A 20,348-nucleotide genomic window follows, 5' to 3' on the forward strand; every position below is an offset into this window, starting at 1 on the left:
TGTGTTCAAAATGATCCTAGGCAGCAGCAATGCACATGTCCAGTCTGGTATGAAAGGACTGCTGCACACGTGCTGCATTTCAGAGGAGATGTCCGAGCAGGTTGCAATATAATACAACATTGCATATCATGAGGTGTAGTTGGTATGTCCTTGTAGACAGTATCTTTCATCTTTCCCCGCAGAAAAAAAGTCTGTAGGCATGAAACAGCTCTCTATCCAACACCACATGTTTACGCTCCACGGATGCTGATGTTCCTCCTGACGAAGCCAACGGGGATTGTCAACAGACCAATAGTGCAAGTTTTAGCTGCTAAGCTGGCCGTGATTGATAAATGTGGCTTCTGCACTAAACAAGATACATGATGCATCTGGATCCTGTCTTAATACCCATGTGCAGAAGTTAACACAATTCTCATAATTGTTTCTTGGAGTCCTTGATGGAGTAAGCATGTGATAAGGATGGAACTTCTGCCAATGGAGAATGCATAGGAAATTGGGCTGACTCACACCACTTCTTTGTGTGATCGGAAGCTAACACGGAAATCAACTGTAACAGCTGGAAGAACATTAATTCCCCACCCTCCCCCTCTTCTGTCATCATTTGTTTCCTTCTGTTATGTTGCATAGGTATTACACTACTATTTCCACGTAACTGGTTGAAGAGATTGATAAATAATCCCCAAGTTGGTTAACATCTATTGGCATATCTTACCACATACACTGTACAAGAATGAACTGCACTCTCCCATTACTCTGCATACATCGCGAGCATATCAGCTTTTTCTGCATTGGTAAAGCCCATTGTCCACTCACGACCTACAGCTTGGAATGTCACACACTAACTGACTAGCAAGCCACAGGATACTCAAGGAACATACAAGCACACTAAGCAAACATAACAATATCATACTTAGCAATTGCGCAGGTTGAATGGGACAAACAAGTTTCAATGTAGAAACTTTTCAAAATACAATGTGTCATAAATGATTCACACTAGAATCCTGCAACAAACATCACCGATATTCAAATTATCATACTTTTAGCTTGTTAGTGTCAGTAGAGATTATTCCATTTAAAATGCATATGTTTGCACAAAAAATACACTGTCTAAGTATTATTAGAATCTGTTTATTGGCTAACAATACAAGCCCCTGACTATCAATTGACTGTGTGAAAACTACACATCGGTAGCGTTTCCCATTTCCACAATATCTGCGGTGCAAGTTTTAGGTGATTCACCCTGTAGAGATTGGGTATCACACATGTAATGGTCAAGTTGGCTCCACTTTGTTTGGGTAATTTCTAAGGATTTAGTATGCACCATTATAACTATCCTGTTATTTATTTTTTTGTGCCACGCGGGATTACCCGAGCAGTCTAAGGTGCTGCAGTCGCAGGCTGTGCAGCTGGTCCCAGCGGAGGTTCGAGTCCTCCCTTGAGCATGGGTGTGTGTGTTTGTGCTCAGGATAATTTAGGTTAAGCAGTGTGTAAGCTTAGGGAGTGATGACCTTAGCAGTTAAGTCCCATAAGATTTCACACACATTTGAACATTTTATTTTTTATTTTTCTGCAAACATTGTGACAATACAGAAAACTGTAATATACCAGAAATAATCAATTATTCATGTCAGTTTTCTTTCAGTTTACGCTATGTAGTGGTGTATTTAATTTATGAGTTAGTTAACTGAGTAAGTGTTTTGTTATAGGAAGGAAAGGTGCTGAAATTCAGATTATTACACAGTGTGCTCAGTGAAATGTAGCCAACAAGCTGAAGACTTACTTGGTGCGTCCATCCTCCATGTAGGAAGTGCGGTAAAAGCCTGTTAGTGTCGCCTCCTGCAACAGTCCTCGGAATGGCACCGACAGTACATAGCGGGCCCCCGGCTGCAGGGCTGGAGACACACGCACAGTGTATGTTTCCTGTACAGGGTCTGCCCACTGGTCTACCACTGCCAGTGCTTCAGACCTGCCACTGTTGCCAGCCTCTGTAGTCTGCCTGTGTGGTGCAATTCAAAAGTTAGGCTCTACACGTAAAGCAAATCTGAGAATGTGAGGGAATGAGTGGGTGGCTGAAGAGAAGAATAAGGAAAATGTGAACAATACTGAAGGCAGCTTACAGCTGACTTAGAACATTGGACGGATACATTTGGCAATGGAATTTATGTGGTCCATAAAATTTATTTTCAAAAACAAATTTAATTTTGAATATTCTATCCTAGAGTATTAGTACTTTTCTCATATTAATCTCAATGTTTTTATTCCCTCAGAAAAGAAATTTAGGCAACTATACTTTTGTACAATGTGCCATCAAATGACATTTTTTAAATCAAATTGTACAAAAACGGATCATTATGAAACCTCTTTACTGAAGAGTCACCATACAACAGCATTTTTTCACAACAAAAATGTTACATTTAGAAAAAGGCTCTGGGTATGCTTCAGAACAATATACAGTGTTGGTCATCAACCTGCAACTCTCAAGTCACACATGTCCTGTGGACAAATTTCGTGCAGCCCACAGTGTAATCACTGTTACAATCATAATACACGGAACAAAACCGCAAAACATTTTCTGTGTTTTTGATACAACAACATGCAATTAAGAATGGTAAACAGGAGCCAGCATGTCTCAGTGTTAACAACTAGGTCATATTAACATTGTTAATTTGGCTAACTTAATACCAGTGTAGAATAATGTTTCCAGAATTATGTGGTTGCAAAGCGAATAAACAGTCGTTCCAACTTTTTACATTGCATTTATTGATATTGTCCTCAGTTTTTTCTTCCTTAAACAAAATCATGTTTCAAAAACAGGCTATGTGCTTCTTTCATTAATACCCATTTTTTATTTTAAGCTAGTTTCTAACAATGTTGCTAGCAAACCAAAAAGTTGTTGTGATTCTTCAGTTTCTCCCAGCGTATTTCTTGCTCAAACAGTCCATGGGTGTACCGCCGGTCCGTAGAGTCCAACGAGCACAACATTTTGGTGATCAAATATGTCACCACCATGAACTGTGCTGACAAACTGAGCTCCTGAGGGTGGGCAGCCATCTTAAATCCCCTCCCCCTGCGAGGCATTCTCTCCACAGTCAGAGGCCACGGCCGCGCATCGGCGGTCGCTGACTCCAACATCTCAGTGACCGCTGACACACGGCCACGGGCGTAGACTGCGGAGAGAATGCCTCACAGGGGGAGGGGATTTAAGATGGTCACCCCCCCTCAGGAGCTCAGTTTGTCAGTGCACCTGACGATGGCGACATGTCTGATCACCGAAATATTGTGCCCGTCAGACACTATGGACCAGCAGTGCACCTGTGGACTGTTCGAGCAAAAAGTTGTTGATTTTTAAATTATTTTTTTATTCAACTCCTTTAAAATATTCACCTGGAAACAAGTATAGCCCACAAGTTACTTAGATTTTTGATAATTCAAACTGGGGGATATCAAAATGTTTCTGACCTGCGTACAAGACTTATCTGTAATATTAAGGATAGGTTTAGTCAGGAGAATATTATCCCTATCTAATGTATAGTGTACCTGTTGACATGTCATGGCCCACACCTTAAACATCTCAGCTGAGAGGGGTGGAAGAACATGGTAGCTGTAGAAATTAGTAAAAGTAGACACACTGTTCATGTGGTTCATAGCCATCCCAATTTTCAGAATGAGGGGGTATTAGCCAATTTGAATGCAATATGCAAACAGTCGTAGAACATCAAGGTCTCTTGCCTAAAGTTTATACTATTGCACAACATAATTCAAAGAAACAGCCTCTCAACTTCGATGTCTTAGGTCAAGAGAGTATCACTTCTATAACAGTAACACAGTAGCTAAGACTGATGTCCCAAGAACATAATCTAAATTGAAACTTCTTAGCAGATTAAATTTGTGTGCCTGGTCAGGACTCAAACCTCAGACATCTGTCCCAACTCATATCCAGCACTCACTGCTTTACTTCTGGAAGGCCATCTCACAAACCTTCCAAAAAAACTTGACCATTGTTCGGGAACAGTACATCCATTAATGACTCGAATGGTCTCCAAGTAACTGAATATCCAGAGGACCCAATCCAGACCATGTTCAAAATGTAACCATATGTGCAAATTCATTTGCAATGTGAACGTAAAATGCTTGTTCCACATCATTACAATTTCAGTTCAGAGCTAGGTAAGAAAAACAACAAATACACTGAGGTAACAAAAGTCATGGGACACCTCCTAATATTGTTTATGATCTCCTTTTGCCTGGCACAGTGGTGCAGCTTAACTTGGCACGAACTCAAATAGTCACCAGAAGTTTCCTACAGAAATTCTGAGACATACTGCCTCTACAGCTGCCCATAATTGCGGAAGTGTTCCCTGTGCAGGAATTTGTGCACAAACTGACCTCTCAATTATGTCTCCGAAATGTTCGATGGGATTCATGTTGAGTGGTCTGGTTGGCCAAATCATTTATTCAATTTGTCCAGAATGTTCCCAAAACCAGTTGCAAACAATTCAAGTAGCCAAACACCCAGAGGACCCAGCCCATTCCATGTGAACACAGCCCACACCATTATGGAGCCACCACTAGCTTGCACAGTACCTCGTAGACAACTTGCGTCCACAGCTTGATGGGGTCTGCACCACACACTAACCCTACCAACTGAAATCGGGACTCATATGACCAGGCCAAAGTTTTCCAGCTGTCTAGGGTCCAAACCAATACAATCATGAGCCCAAGAGAGGTGTTGCAGATGTCACGCTGTTAACAAAGGAACATGTGTCGGTCACCTGCTCCCATAGCCAAATTTCGCCACACTGTCCTAACATATATATTCATTGTACACCCAACATTGATTCCTGAGGTTAATTCATGCAGCGCTGCTTCTCTGTTAGCACTGACAACTCTATGCAAATGCCGCTGTTCTCGCTCCTTAAGGCCCTAAGCCGGTGTTTTCGGCACACTCTTGACCTTGTGTATTTCAGAATATTGAATTCCCTAAAGATTACCAAAATGGAATACCCCATGCATCTGGCTCCAACTACCCCTCCATGTTCAAAGTCTATTAATTCCCTTTGTGTGGCCACAATCCCATTGGACACCTTTTCAAATGACTCACATGAATACAAATACCAGCTCCACCAATGCACTGCTCTTTCATACCTTGAGTACACAATATTATTGCCATTTGTGTATGTGCATATCTCTATCTCACAACCTTCATCATCTCAGTGTAAATTTGTTAAAATGTTGAGAATGCTTATAAAGGAGAGAAAAATGAAGAAAACCAGGAAAAAACAAGACAAGGATACAGAATAAATTGCAGATTTTCTACAGGTGTTAGTTTCAAAATGTACGATTTTTTTATTTTTTCAAAGGCACTGTAATAGTAGAAACACATTACCTCTCATGCTGCTGCAGAGTAATTTATGAAAATCATCACCCAGCATTATGAATAAGTGCAATATCAAACTTAAAAAACAGTGATGGCTATCTTTTCTTATGACATGACAAAACTGTGTTACTACCTGTCCCTTTTCTACATAAATACCCCATTGCTTACTGCTGATGCTGATTCAGTTTTATTTGCTGACAAGACATTAGTTCCAATTGAAAATGAGGTGCTTGAAAGAATTCCAGAAAATGTTATAAATACTTTAGAGAAACTTGAATCTTTGTTCCATCAAAATGGATTTAAACTAAACGTAACTAAAAGCAAAATGATGCAATTTCAAGCTGAAGCATTAGGAAGAAGATAAATAAAAGTAACTTTAAATGATCTTGGTATCACAGAAGCAAATCACATGGAGTTAGTAGGCCTAAATTTTGACAAAAATTTCAATTGGAAGGTGTACACAGACTGTTTAGCAAACAAACTTAACAGCCTAGCTTTTGCAATGCATATTTTGTCAGGTGCCAAAAGTGTAGACATCATAAGAACAGTCTATCACTCTCACTTCGATTCAGTCATTCGCTATGGCATAATCTTCTGGGGAAATTCAGCAAATGTCATGAGACTCTTATTACTAAAAAATAAAAAAATAAAATAAAAAATATTAGGAACACGTGTGGCGCGTGTTGCCAAACAACTGGCATCATGTCGACCACTGTTAAAAATCTAAAGATACTATCTATTCCTTCCCTTTAAGTATACAAAGTATTATTGCTTTTATATAAAAATTAACATACTTTTAACTCTTAAAAATTTACAATAAAATAAAAGGCAGTAACATATTTAACATGGAGTCAGGTTCACCGAAAAGATTACTCTATACCCGCCTGGTAGAAACATTACTATTTTACCCAAAAATTCTTTGAGGACAGTGTTACAGTTGAACAAGGAAATTATACATTTAATTTTGTATACTGGAAACTGTTGTACATAACTATGTAGCAATGTCTCAGAAATGTACATAAAATAATGTGAACGTCCAGATATGTCTCCAATACATCAAACTGACAATGATGTGAAATTGTATGCTAGAAGATGAATAAATCTATTTTTCTATCTAAGGAAAATAAAAATATGGAGCTATTTTATCAGCATACTCTGAGAGGAGCCTGACTGGTATAGAATCTGGACCAGAGGCCTTGCCTTTATTAAGTGATTTAAGCTGCTTCGTTACTCCGAGGGTATCTACTTCTATGTTTCTCATCTTGGCAATTGTTCTTGATTGGAATTCAGGAATATTTACTTCGTCTTCTTTGGTGAAGGAGTTTCGGAAAACCATGTTTAATATTTCTGCTTTAGTGGCACTGTCATCAGCGACTTCACCATTGTTATCGGGCAGTGAAGGTATCGATTGCATCTTGCCACTGGTGTGCTTAATGTATGACCAGAATCACTTTGGGTTTTCTTCCAGATTTCGAGACAGAATTTCATTGTGGAAATTATTAAAAGTATCTCGCATTGAAATACGAGCTATATTGCTTGTTGCTAAAAGGTCAAGTACGCTTTCGCAAACCATTTATGCTTTGAGTGGGCTCATGAACTAATTGTCTAAAATAATTTTCTGAGAAAGCATTCAGTACAATTTTGGATGATGTTTTATGCCTGCTAAACCTGGGTTCAGTTCTCAACACTCATGGGTGTTTTTCTTCGGTAAACAGACTGGAATGGGACCCATTCAGCCTCTTAATGCCAGCTGAGAACCTGGATGAATGAGGAGTAGCAGTGCTGAAGGCTGGAAAGTTGACAATGGCCAGGAAAACAGTTTGTAGACCCCGTGTTGCTCCATACTGTGGTGTCACCTCCAGACACCACACTTGCTAGGTGGTAGCTTTAAATCGGCCGCGGTCCATTAGTACATGTCGGACCTGCGTGTCGCCACTGTCAGGGATTGCAGACCGAGTGCCACCACAAGGCAGGTCTCGAGAGACTGACTAGCACTCGCCCCAGTGTACGGACGACTTTGCTAGCGACTACATGGACGAAGCATTGCTCTCAGCCCCGAGATGGTCGCTCGCCGGCTGAGTTGCTCCACGGTCGTCCTCATCGAACCTTGATGTCTTTGCTGCATCCGCCGCATCAGGTTCCTGTGCAGCGGCAGACTCCTGCTTTCGCTCCAGGCGACGTTGTATTCTATCGCAAGTATCGCGGTTCACGGCGTTGGCTCGCAGGGTGCATTCTTCGCTGCCTCGGCCGCGCGGTGTGTTTGGTTTTGGGGGCCTCTGGTGAGGTGCGTCGGCATCTCAATCAGCTGCGCCTCTGTCGTCGCACGGGTTCTGCCGCTCCCCGTCTGCTTTCAGTGACGGTGCCGTCCGGTCAGCGCCCTGGGGACCCATCTACTGGCTCGCCTCATCCCCAGGTGTTACCGACGATGCCTTCCATTTTGCCCCATGGCGACACGCCGCTGCCGCCTCCGCCGCCGCCGCCTGTCCTCCAGCTGGCGCCACCCGCAGTGGACGCTTCGCTGCAGCTGCCAAGCGCCTCCCTGGGTCACGCGCCCCCGATCGCTTCCCGTGACCAGCTGTCCTCCGCCATGGAACTCTTGCCCGCTCCGGACCACATGACGTCATCGTGCGTCGGGTACCCCGACGCAATGGAGGTCGACCCTTCGGCCCCTCCTGTCTCTTTACGGGCGCATACACCGCATGTTGACATGCACCCTGGACTAGGTTTTCAGGCGTTTCCTAGATCCCCTCAGACCGAATGGCCGGGTGCAGGTGGCACAGCCTCGCCTATTGTTAGGCTCCCCACCTCATCACATACGTCAACATGGGGTCCTCCCCACGGAGGGCGGAAGCCTTATAACATGACCGTTCGCCGATTTGCGGGGGAGGAATGTGGTGTCACCGCCAGACACCACACTTGCTAGGTGGTAGCTTTAAATCGGCCGTGGTCCATTAGTACATGTCGGACCCGCGTGTCGCCACTGTCAGGGATCGCAGACCGAGCACCACCACAAGGCAGGTCTCGAGAGACTGACTAGCACTCGTCCCAGTGTACGGACGACTTTGCTAGCGACTACATGGATGAAGCATTGCTCATTAGCCGAGCCAATAGTTAGAATAGCCTTCAGCTAAGTCAATGGCTACGACCTAGCAAGGCGCCATTAGTAACATTGCATGTATCTATGGAGTCTCACTTATATCGTCAATAGCGATGTACCAAGGATGGATTAAAGTTAAGTATTCCAGAAGCTACGTACTTTTCTTTATAGCATTCATTACGTATCCTGTTACAGACCTATCTCTTGCCTGCGTGAGCTAAACGCGTGCCTTTCGGCTACTTCCGTGGCGTGGCTGTCTTGCTACGCCGCAACACATACCACATCTGAGTGATGCCTCGTGGCAGAGGACAACATGGCAGCCAATCAGTATCACAAGGTCATCTCAGCCCGAACAGAGAGCACAGAGTTTAGACAGATTAACGCATAAGACTAGAGACGTCATGGCATTTGAATGTTGTGCAGGGGCAGTTGAATTTAGTGAAACTAAACTTCTAATTTTTGTTGCTTATAGGTCTCCTAACTCTGACTTCAGAGCATTTCTGCTCAAGCTAGAGAGGGTTTTTGATTCACTTTATATGAAGTACCAGAAATTAGTTATATGTTATGACTTCAATATTAATTTTGTATATGATTGTGCAAGAAAAAGGATGTTGGTACATCTCCTAAATTCATATGGTCTGATGCAGATTGTTTTTACAACTACCATACAGGGGAACAGTAGCACAGGCATAGACAATATTTTTATTCATTCTTTATTACTAGATGGACATTCTGTTAGTAAAAAAGTCCTTTTAGACCATGATGCACAAATTTTAACACTAAAAGGCTTTTGTACTCAAACAAATGTCACATATAACTACAAACTATGTAGGATAGTTAATCCAGTGGCAATAGAGAGTTTTTTAAATCTCATCAAGGAACACGAGTGGCAGGACATTTATAGTGCCGATAACAAAGATGACAAATATAATGCTTTCCTTAACACATTTCCCATGCTCTTTGAGAGTTGTTTTCCATTAGAATGCTCTAAACAGGATACTAACAGTAAAAGGCAGCCTGGGTGGGTGATTAGGGATATAAGGATATCATGTAGAACAAAGTGGAAATTATATCAAAATGTTAGAAGAATCAAGCAGCAGTAGCCCATTACAAACAGTACTGTAAGGTGCTTAAAAATGTTATTAGGAAGGCAAAGAGTATGTGGTACACAAATAGAATAGCTAATTCACAGGATAAAATTAAAACCATATGGTCAGTTATGAAGGAAGTGTCTGGTCAGCAGCACAAGATTGACAACTTAAAGTTAGTTCATAGTAAAAATATTTCTGTTACTGATGAATAAGATATATGTACAGCATTTAACTATCGTTTTCTGAGCATTGCTGGTAAATTAAATAAAAATTTAGTTTCTACAGGGAATCATAGAACTCTCTTGGCAAATGCCTTTCCAAAATTGATGTCTGTACTCCACTGTGATACAGACAAAGGGGAGCTTGAGTAAATAATTAAATCACTGAAGACTAAGGACATTCTTGGATATGACAGAGTGCCTAGCAGAGTATTAAAGTACAGTGTTTCACATGTTAGCCCTGTATTTAGCGATACTTGCAATTTTTCCTTTAGGAATGGCCAGTTTTCTGAATGATTAAAGCACTCAGTAGTAAAGCCACTTCATCAAAAGAGAGAAAGGGATAATGCACACAATTTTAGAACTATTTCTATGCTATCAGTGTTTGCTAAAGTTATTGAAAAGGCTGTGTATGTAAGGATAATTGATTGGCTTTAGAAGTCATTTAACACCTGAAAATACTATATTCTTTTTTCTCTGTGAGGTACTGGATGTGTTAAACGAAAGGTTTTGAATGCAAGGCATATTTTTCAATTTCACTAATGTGTTTGATTGTGTTGATCATGAAATATTGCTCCAGAAGTTGGACCATTGCGGAATACGGGAAGCAGACCACAACTGGTTCACCTCTTACTTTAACAACAGACAGCAAAAGGTCATTACTCTCAGTACTGAGAATGGCTGTGACGTGGGGTCTGAGTTTGATGTGGTCAAATGGTGGGGCGGAAGGGGGGGGGGGGGGGTGCCACAGGGATCAGTGTTGGGGCCACTCTGGATCTTTATTTATATGCTCTTTAGTATTACGGGTAACTCTAAAATATTTCTGTCTGCTGATGACACTAGGTTGGTAGTAAAGGATGTTGTGTGTGACACTGGCTTGGTTTCAAATAGTGCAGTTCATGACATAAGTTCATGGCTTGTAGAAAATAAACTAACACTAAATCACAGTAAGACTCAGTTTTTACAGCTTCTAACAAACAATTCAACAAAACCCGGTTTGTTTTAATTTCACAGAGTGGGCATATGATTAGTGAAACTGAACAATTCAAATTTATTGGTGTTCAAATAGATAGTAAACTCTTGTGGAAAGCCCATATTCTGGATCTTATTCAAAGACTTAATGCTGCCATTTTTACTATTCGAATGGTATCTGAAGTAAGTGACTGTTCGACACAAAAATTAGTCTACTTTTCTTATCTTCATTCGCTTATGTCATATGGTATTATATTTTGTGGTAACTCTTCCCATTCTAAAAGGATATTTTTGTCTCATAAACGGGCGGTTCGGGCAATAAGTGGTGTAACTGCGCGAACCTCTTGTTGACACCTGTTCACTGCTCGGGTTTTTTGACATTGGACTCTATCTATATACATTCTTTATTGTCGTTTCTTGTTACCAATATCAGTTTATTTCCAAGAATAAGCAGCTTTCACTCAGTTAATACTTGGCAGAAATCCAACATGCATTTGGATTGGACTTCCTTAACTCTTGTGCAGAAAGATGTACAGTATACTGCTACATCCATTTTCAATAAGCTACCACAAGAATTCAAAAATCTTAGCAGTAGATTGTAGATTGTATTTTATTGGTCCTGTTGTCTACATAGCAGCTAATGCATAAGACATTGGACAAGTCAAGTTATAAATATACAGGCTGAAAGTCATTTCAAGGCATACATATTTAAGCTTACAATAATACACGTTACACATAAGTATTTATATAACACATTTCATAAATTTAAATATTCTTCAATGGAGTAAAAGCAGTGATGCTGTAAATATGACTTTAGAGATTTTCCAAATGCATTGACCTCAGTGATAGCTTTTATGTTTTCAGGAAGTTTGTTACAAAGCTTAACTCCCATGTGAAAAGTACCTTTTTGGAACAGTGCTGTGCTGATTTGAGTCATATGTAAGTTTCTGTTTTGTCTGGTAAAGTGCTCATGTATATCACAGTTTTTTTGCAGTCTCCAGTCCTTGCCTATTACATTTAATTTAAAGAACAAAAGGGTTTCCATAATGTATACACATGGTAATGGAGGAATACCCAATTTCTTAAACAGGGGTTTACAAGAGTCTCTAGGCTTGCACCCAAACAAGATTCTAATGGCCCTTTTTTGTAGTTTAAAAGTGCTATTAGCTGTTTTAGCGTTTCCCCAGAAGGTGACCCCATATCTAAGACGAGAATGAAAGTACGCATGATATGCATTCAATACTGTTTTCTCACTACAGCATGATTTTAATGAACAAAGAAGGTAACATGTTTTGCTCAGTTCTACATTGAGATATTCAATACGCTTATTCCATCTGATGTTACTCTGCAGCCAAAGTCCTAAGAATTTGGTTTCAGTACTGTTACCAACTGGTTCGTCATTGATAGAGACTGATGGGATAAACATGTCCTTGTTAGGAACATTGTGTAATTTTAGAGCAACAGTTTTCTTACTGTTTATTACAAGCTGATTACTCTGTGCCCAGCTGCTAAGTTGTTTCGCGACCATGTTTACTGTCTGCTGTAACTGTTCATCATCGTCTCCTTTTAGTAGAATCGTGGTGTCATCTGCAAATATGATTGTTTTGTGTGCATCAACATTTAAGCTAGATCATTTATGTACAGAAGAAACAGGAGGGGTCCCAGTACTGATCCTTGGGGTACACCACATTTTATGTGTTTATAGTCAGATAAGTGATTAGATACAGTTTTTAGTTCAATATTTGTGTGCTTGACCCACACTGCCTGCATACGGTTAGTCAGGAAGGAACTGATCCACTTGTTGGACACACCTCGAATACCATATCTTTCTAGCTTTGATACCAGAATTTGTCAAAAGCTTTCGACAGTCAATAAAGACTCCTATTGTTTCCTGTTATTTTGTCCATCAGGTTTAGGATGGAATTGAGGCACTCATAGACAGCAGTTGTCGTTGACCTCTTATTTCTGAATCCATGTTGTTCATTACATAGGATGCTGTTTTTATTTATAAATTTCATAAATTTCTCATACATAACTTTTTCCAGTACTTTAGAGATGCAGGAGGAAATTGTGGTGGCTCTGTAGTTATTTACATTGTCTTTATCCCCTTTTTTATATACAGGAATAACTTTTGATGTTTTCAACACATCAGGGAAAGTGCCTGCCTGAAGTGAGCAGTCGCATAAGTGTGTGAGTACTTCAATTAGGTTTGATGTGCTCTTCTTTAACATTGTTGCAGGTATACCATCAATACCTGCCGGTTTGGAATTTTTTAGTCCTTTTATTGCTTTAGCTACTTCATCTCGTGGAACAGAACTGATGTACATTGATCCTCTACATGCACCTATTTTATATTCATTTGTCTGGGTGCTCTTAAAGTTTGATTGTAACATATTTTCAGCAACACCTGTGAAAAAGTTGTTAAATGTGTTGGCTACTTCTAAGGGCTTTGTTACTTTCTTATTTTTATGTGATAGTGTTATATTTTTGCAAGGTTGTCTGTATTCTCCACATTATTTTTTTATAACACTCCACATAGCCTTTGATTTATTAGCTGAATTATAAATGATTTCATCATTATGCATTATTTTTGCTGCTTTTATTACTTTTCTTAATATTTTGGAGTATTTTTTATAGTATGCGCGTACTACAGGTGAGTAATTTGTTGTGTTACATATTTCATGAAGTAGTCTTTCCTTCTGGCATGAAACCCTTATTCCCTTTGTGATCCAGCTGTTTGTTCTAGAGTTTACCCGTATGGTTAATGTTTTCAGTGGGAATGCAAGTTCAAAGAAATGGGTTAATGTATCAATGAAAGTGTTGAATTTTTCATTTATATTGTTCATTTTGTACACTCCTAGCCAATTTTCTTTCTGTAATAAGTTGTTGAAGTAGTTCACATTATGCTGATTATAACTTCGATATGCTGTTCTGAAAGACATGTTGTTAATAATACTGCCTTGTACTTTTATGCTTAATATTTGAGCAAGATGATCACTAAAACCTGCATTGAAAATTTTTAGTGAGGTGTTGTGTAAACTCTTCTTGACTAGAAACTGATCAAGAGCTGTTTGGCAAGTTTCTGATACTCGGGTAGCTGCTTTTACTTCAGCCTTTAAATTGTAGGACGTTGCAAGGTTCAAAATGGTCTCCCTATTTCCACTATTCGTGAGGAAGTCAATATTGAAGTCATCACAGATTATCAATTCACAACCCATTTTATTTACTTTATTTAGCAATGACTCCATTTTGTTTAAGAAAAGTTCAAAATTCCCAGATGGTGATCGGTAAACTGTAGCAATAACCAGGTTGAACTGAATATAGCTGCAATTTCATAATCCTTTTCGACATTTGCCCTAGTTAAGTCAGGTAGCGTAATAAAATCTACGTTATCCTTTGTGTAAATTGCTACCCCACCCTGCTTGCTGTTTTTCCTACAGTAGTAAGCAGCCAAGACAAATTTGTTTATTTTCGTATTCTGGATCAATTCTGGGTTAAGCCAGTGCTCAGAAATGCATAACACGGAGATATCGTTAAGTTCATGTGTTAATAGAACGTTAATTTCATCGATCTTATTATGCAGGAATTGCACATTATGGTGACAAATTTTTAGTTCAGGCGTATTCACGATTTGGTAATTGGGAATCATATTTACAGCATCACATACCTCTAGTTTAAATTAGGAATGTCAGCAGTGTTGTATTTTCGTTCTTCTTTCTCATTTATTTTGTTTTCCTCGCTGTTGGAGGGATGTTCAGGAAGCTGATAAATTGTTCTATCCCTTACAAGTCTTTCTTTAATTATTTCACTAACACGATCACAAACAAATCTTTTCCCTTCATAGGTCAAATGCATTCCATGCTTCATGTGCAGATTTTGATGCAGCTTGCTTATATCGAGTACATCACACTTAGCGTATTGAGAACACAGTTTCCTTATTTTAATGTTTGTTCTCTGAACTTCTTTGTTTACACACAAACTATAAATCAGATCATGCCTATGAGGAAGTGTGGCAACTACTGTGTTTCTGCATTTATTAGCTTGTAAAAAATTCTGTAGCGTTTTCACGCAAACCTCTGCTTCATTTTTTGCCTCATCATTTGAACGCATTATACAGACAATAAAGTTATTTTCTTGCATTAATTTCATCTGAAAGTTAATGTCTACAACATTTTTACATCCCGCTCCCGGTTTCACTACACTAGTCACTGCTATGTCGTGATTTTTCTCACGGAGCATGTTGGATAGATTCCTGACATGGCTGTCTGTTAGTAATAGTACATTACTCTTTTTCCCTGAGGATCTGTGTTTGTTGTTGACATTATTTGAAAAAACGCTATTCATTTTCAGTTCACTGACTTTTTCAAATCAAAATTGAAGAGTTTCCTCATGGGTCACTCCTCCTTTCTGTTGAGGAGTTCCTTGAAAAATTAAGCTGATTCTTATTTTACATTGTTAATTGTGTTTACTTAAACTTATGGCTTGACTTTTTTTTGGGTTTGTCAACATTTTATTTTTATCTGTTATTACTTTTATATACTGGCATTTTCCATAACCTTGGATATTTGCTCCTCAATTTGGTCCTACGGAACTTGATGTGTAAATAAATAAATAAAAAATTCACAATCTGCAGAACACTTACGATGAAAACTTACACCTCACCAAAGTCACAAGATCTATGAATCTACCACTTTTGATGACTAAAACCTGTTCTTTGCATCTGATTGCTCACTTAAGAGATATTTCTGCTCTAGGCTATGGTATCAACTCTAAAACAGATGTCAATGAACTGCATTAATAATCCAGTATAGTAATTGGTGCAGACTGTGTTGTCTCTTATCAACCAAGTATACATTGTAAAGGGTGTTTACTGCATTCATTTCCAGTTTTGCTCTCCAAATCATACATTATTATGGGAAAAAACCAACATGATCCAAAAATAAAATATGAACAATAAGTACTCACACCAGTAACTAAACAGGACACTAAAAAGTGATATATCTACATTTACATCTGTACTCTGCAAACCATCGTGAGGTGCATGGCAGATGGTACACCCCATTGTACTAGATACATTAGGGTTTCTCCCTGTTCCATTCACGTGTGGAGCATGGGAAGAATGATTGTTTGAATGCCTCTGTGCATACAATAATTATTCTAATCTTATCCTCATGATCCCTATGTGAGTGAGACATAGGAGGTTGTGGTATATCCCTAGAGTAGTCATTTAAAGCCAGTTCTTGAAACTGTGTTAGTAGACTTTCTCAGAATAGTTTATGTCTGTCTTCAAGAGTCTGCCAGTTCAGTTCCTTCAGTATCTCTGTGACACTCTCCCATGGACTAAACAAACCTGTGTCCATCTGTGCTGCCCTTCTATGTATGCTTTCAATGTCCCCTACTAGTCCTGTCTGCTATGGGTCCCACATTCTAGAACTGGTCGCACGAGTGATTTGTAAGTAAACTCTTTTGTTGACTGGTTGCACTCCCCCAGTATTCTACCAATAAACTGAAGTCTACCACCTGCTTTACCCATGACTGAACCTATGTGATAATTCCATTTCATATCCTTCCAAAGTGTTACAGCCAGCTATTTGTAAGAATTGGCAAATTCCAACAGTGACTCACTGATATTATAGTTATAAGATACTACATACCTTTTTTTTCCTTTTGTGAAGTGCAAAATTTTATATTTCTGAACATTTAGAGCAAAGGGTGTTGTTGCCAATTTTTGCACCACTTTGAAGTCTTATCAAGATCTAACTGAATATTTATGTAGCTTCTTTCAGATAGTACTTCATTACAGATAACTGCATCATCTGCAAAAAGCTTTATGTTATTCCTAATATTGTCTGCAGGGTCATTAATATACAACATGAACACCAAAGGTCCCAACACACTTCCCTGGGGCACATCAGAATTTACTTCTATATCTGACAATGACTCTTCATCTAAGATAACATGCTGTGTCCTCCCTACTATACAGTCCTCAACCCAGTCACAAATTTCACCTGATGCCCCATATGACTGTACTTTTGACAATAAGCATAGGCTATGTATGATTTCATGAGGGATCCCAATTAAACTAATGCTATAATGGCTTTCATACATTTCTATACATTGAAGAAGCTATTGTGGAAATGAAAGAAAGCTACAGAGTGGGATTAAAATTCAAGGTAAAATGATACCAACGATAAGATTCACTGATGACACTACTATACTCAGTGAAAGTGAAGGAGAATTACAGGACTGACAGTAAATTGAAAAAAGCTGAAGGTAATGAGATGTATCAGAAATGAGAATAGTGAGGAACTTAGCAGTAAATTGATGATCATGAAGTAGATGAAGTGAAGGAATTCTGCCACCTTCGAAACACAATAACTCATGACGGACAAAGCAAGGATTACATAAAAAGCAGGCTAACAGGCAAAGAGGGCATTCCTGGCCGAAAACATGTGTCTTAATTTGAGGAAGAAATTCCGGAGAACGTATGTTTGGAGATAATCAATGCATATGAGATGTGATGGTACAAATGGATGTTGAAAATCATGGGAACTGATAAGATATGGAACGAGGAGGTTCTCCACAGAATTGGCAAGGAAAGGAATGCATGGAAAACATTGGCAAGAAGAAGGGACATGATTGTAGGACATGTGTTAAGACATCAGAGAATAACTTCCATGGTACTAGAGGTGTGGTATTGATAGCTAAGATGCCACGGCATAGCTGCCAGTTAAGCTGGCACTATGACAGACAATGACGACAGCGCCCTCTAGCAGGCGCTGTTCAGATCTATGAGCTCTGCTCCTGATTCTGCCCATTTGGTCAAGAACAGACGGCCAGCTTCAGCTTGAGACTGTGCTCATCTGTACAAGTTATGTATGACTCTGTATATATATATTCAGGCTCCAGTAAACCACTTTTACATACGTGCAGTACTGACATATTTTTCCTGCTCTGGCTCCTACCCACATGCCACCTTCCAAGTGGGATACAAAAAGAGGGAGCTATAAAAGGTAAAAACTGTAGAGGAAGACAGAGATTGATGTACATCTAAGAAACAACTGAGGGCGTGAGTTGCAAGTGTTGCTCTGAGATGAAGAGGTCAGCACAGGAGAGGAATTCTTACAGACCACATCATGCCTGCCAGAAGACTGAAAATGGATTTCATTGTTTTACAGATAAAGCTGCATCCACAAGATGCATTTCTCTCTTCAACTTAATGCACGTGCTTGACATTTTCAACTGTGAAATAAAGGAGTTAAACTGTATAGTCACTGGTTCACAGTGGCGTGTTATGTGGCAATGCCACGTAGTAAGGCTCTCAGGTAGATGCAGTATTTCTCAGTTTACAAAACACATTTGACTCAGTACCACATTTATGATTATAATCAAAGGTACAATCATACATGGTATCAACCAAAATTTGTAACTGAACTGAGGATTTCTTGACAAGGAATACTCAGCGTTTTATTTTGGATGGTGCCCTCAATAGATGTAGAAGTAACTTCAGGTATGCCACAAGGACTTGTGTGTTGGAACTCTTCCCATTCATGTTGCATATTAATGACTTTTCAAACAATATTAATAGTAACCTGATGATTTCATGAACTGATGCAGTTACCTATGATAAAGTACTGCCTGATAAAAGCCAAGCAAATATTCAGTTAGATCTTGATACGTTTTCACAGTGGTGCAAAGTCTGGCAACTTGCCTTAAATGTTCAAAATGTAAGGCTCTGCCTTCGCAACATGAGTGTTTTATGACTAAAATATCAATAAGTAACAGTTGGAATTAGTTAATTCATGGCTGTAAAAAATTATAAGAATATGGGATGTAATGATCACCTAGGCTCAGCAGTAGGTAAAGCATGCAATATTTCATTATAGATATCATTGCAACATATGTAAAAGTCACGAACTGCAAAATAGCCAGAGCAATATTTTGCCAGTGAACCAGGAAGATATTCATGAATTTTTCTTCCAGTTAAGGATCAGTTTATTTTATTATTATTATTTTTTTTAATTGTTTAGTTTGGTCAGTAATGGCAAACTCTGAGTACTACAGTTAAAGATGGCCATTATTGACCAAAATTAAGAACTCGACAAGAAAATAAAATTTTATGGTCTGTACCTTCAATAAAAATATAAATATATACAGATCTAAAGTTACTATTGATATTGTCCATGATATCATTAATATACAGCATGAACAACAATGGTTCCAATACACTTCCTAGGGCATGTGGCAACCTTGCTGTAAAATACAGGTCTGAAAAATGGTAGTTGGACTAGTAGTCTTTAAGAAGTAAAGCAATGGAATACAAACGTTTTAATAAGAATGATAATTAATTAATAAAAAAGAAATACAAACAAGAATTGTCTTCCGATCTTTGAATGAAAACTTTGATTCCTATTACAATAGTGGGTGTTACAATTGAACTTTCACTACATGAGCAAGTGTAAATGGAAAAACATTTACCATATGGGTACCCAACTTTATAGGAATGATGTTCAGGCTCTGCACTGCAGGATTTACATTGTTAGTAGTGTTAGTGTCACGATCTCCCATTAGGTGCCAGTACTGGTACAGGGACACAGGGTTGAAACTCAAGCACCAGTGGGCATTACAGTTGCAGACAGTCAACATGGGTCTGGACAAGGTGAGCATGGCTTTACTTGAAAAGCTGTTTTATCAAAACAGCAGCAGTTGTGCTGCTGCTCTTAATGAGCATCAACGCATCAAAGGAATATGGAGAGGTCCCTTCCTACAGCAGAGTTGAAGAACTTGATTTGGAAATTCAAAGTAGCAATTTGGGAATTGCTCCTGGGAGAGGTTGATGGCCAATTGTGCCGTAAATTGTTTAAGCTACGGTTGCCATGGCTGAGAATGCTGAACAAAGCATGTGATCTTCAACCAGTGCATGAGCTGTGTCAGAACAGCTGAACATTATAAGCTCTGCCTTTCAAAAAGCAGTGTCAACAATTGCAAAATGGTACCTATACAAAGTTATCAATATGGTGGCAAGTGTACACGTAACTTTAAACCGCTCTGCAGTTTTTGAGGACTTAATTTCAATCAAGTGTATTGTTTGTGACGAAACAGTGCTAAATGGAGTTAGAATATGCGTGTTTAAACATAAATGGTGCCATTCACGCTGTTATGCTCAAGAAGATTTACAAATACAGTGTAAATGTGACATAGAGTGTAACGGCCGCGAGATCGCGAGTGAATAGAAGACAGCGTGCATGACGAACTTCAAAAAGAACTTGACATTATAAAAAAAATATATAAAAACAATGGAAAATTTGGTACTAACCATACGGGAACTGTCTGAATCGTCAAGGCAACAAGGTCTCATTAATGCTAGCCATAAAATTCGTAGGTGTGCACAACCAAATGTACAAAGTGTAAACAGTACGACTGTAACTAGAAATATGAACGAACTGATCACTCAAAAAGACACAAGTGAATTAAACGCAAGAAAAGAAAGTGTTAATAGTGCATCTATGGATAAAAATATGAACAAACTATCCACACAAAAATATACAAGTGGATTAAATGGAGAAAAACACAAGGTAAATATTCGTAAGGAA

At 39.1% G+C, this 20,348-nt stretch overlaps 1 protein-coding gene across 3 annotated transcripts in view; it reads right to left on the reverse strand.

Moving 5' to 3' along the window:
* LOC124718951 (aminopeptidase Ey-like) overlaps positions 1-20,348 on the reverse strand; it is a 273,185-nt gene that overhangs the window by 190,323 nt on the left and 62,514 nt on the right. For all 3 annotated transcript variants that reach the window (XM_047244618.1, XM_047244617.1, XM_047244619.1), the window contains exon 4: positions 1,781-1,996. In XM_047244618.1, coding sequence (XP_047100574.1) covers positions 1,781-1,996 — 216 coding nt within the window. The remainder of the gene's footprint in view (positions 1-1,780; positions 1,997-20,348) is intronic.

This window comes from Schistocerca piceifrons, chromosome 10 (genome assembly GCF_021461385.2).
Source record: "Schistocerca piceifrons isolate TAMUIC-IGC-003096 chromosome 10, iqSchPice1.1, whole genome shotgun sequence".
Taxonomy (NCBI): Eukaryota; Metazoa; Arthropoda; class Insecta; order Orthoptera; family Acrididae; genus Schistocerca; species Schistocerca piceifrons.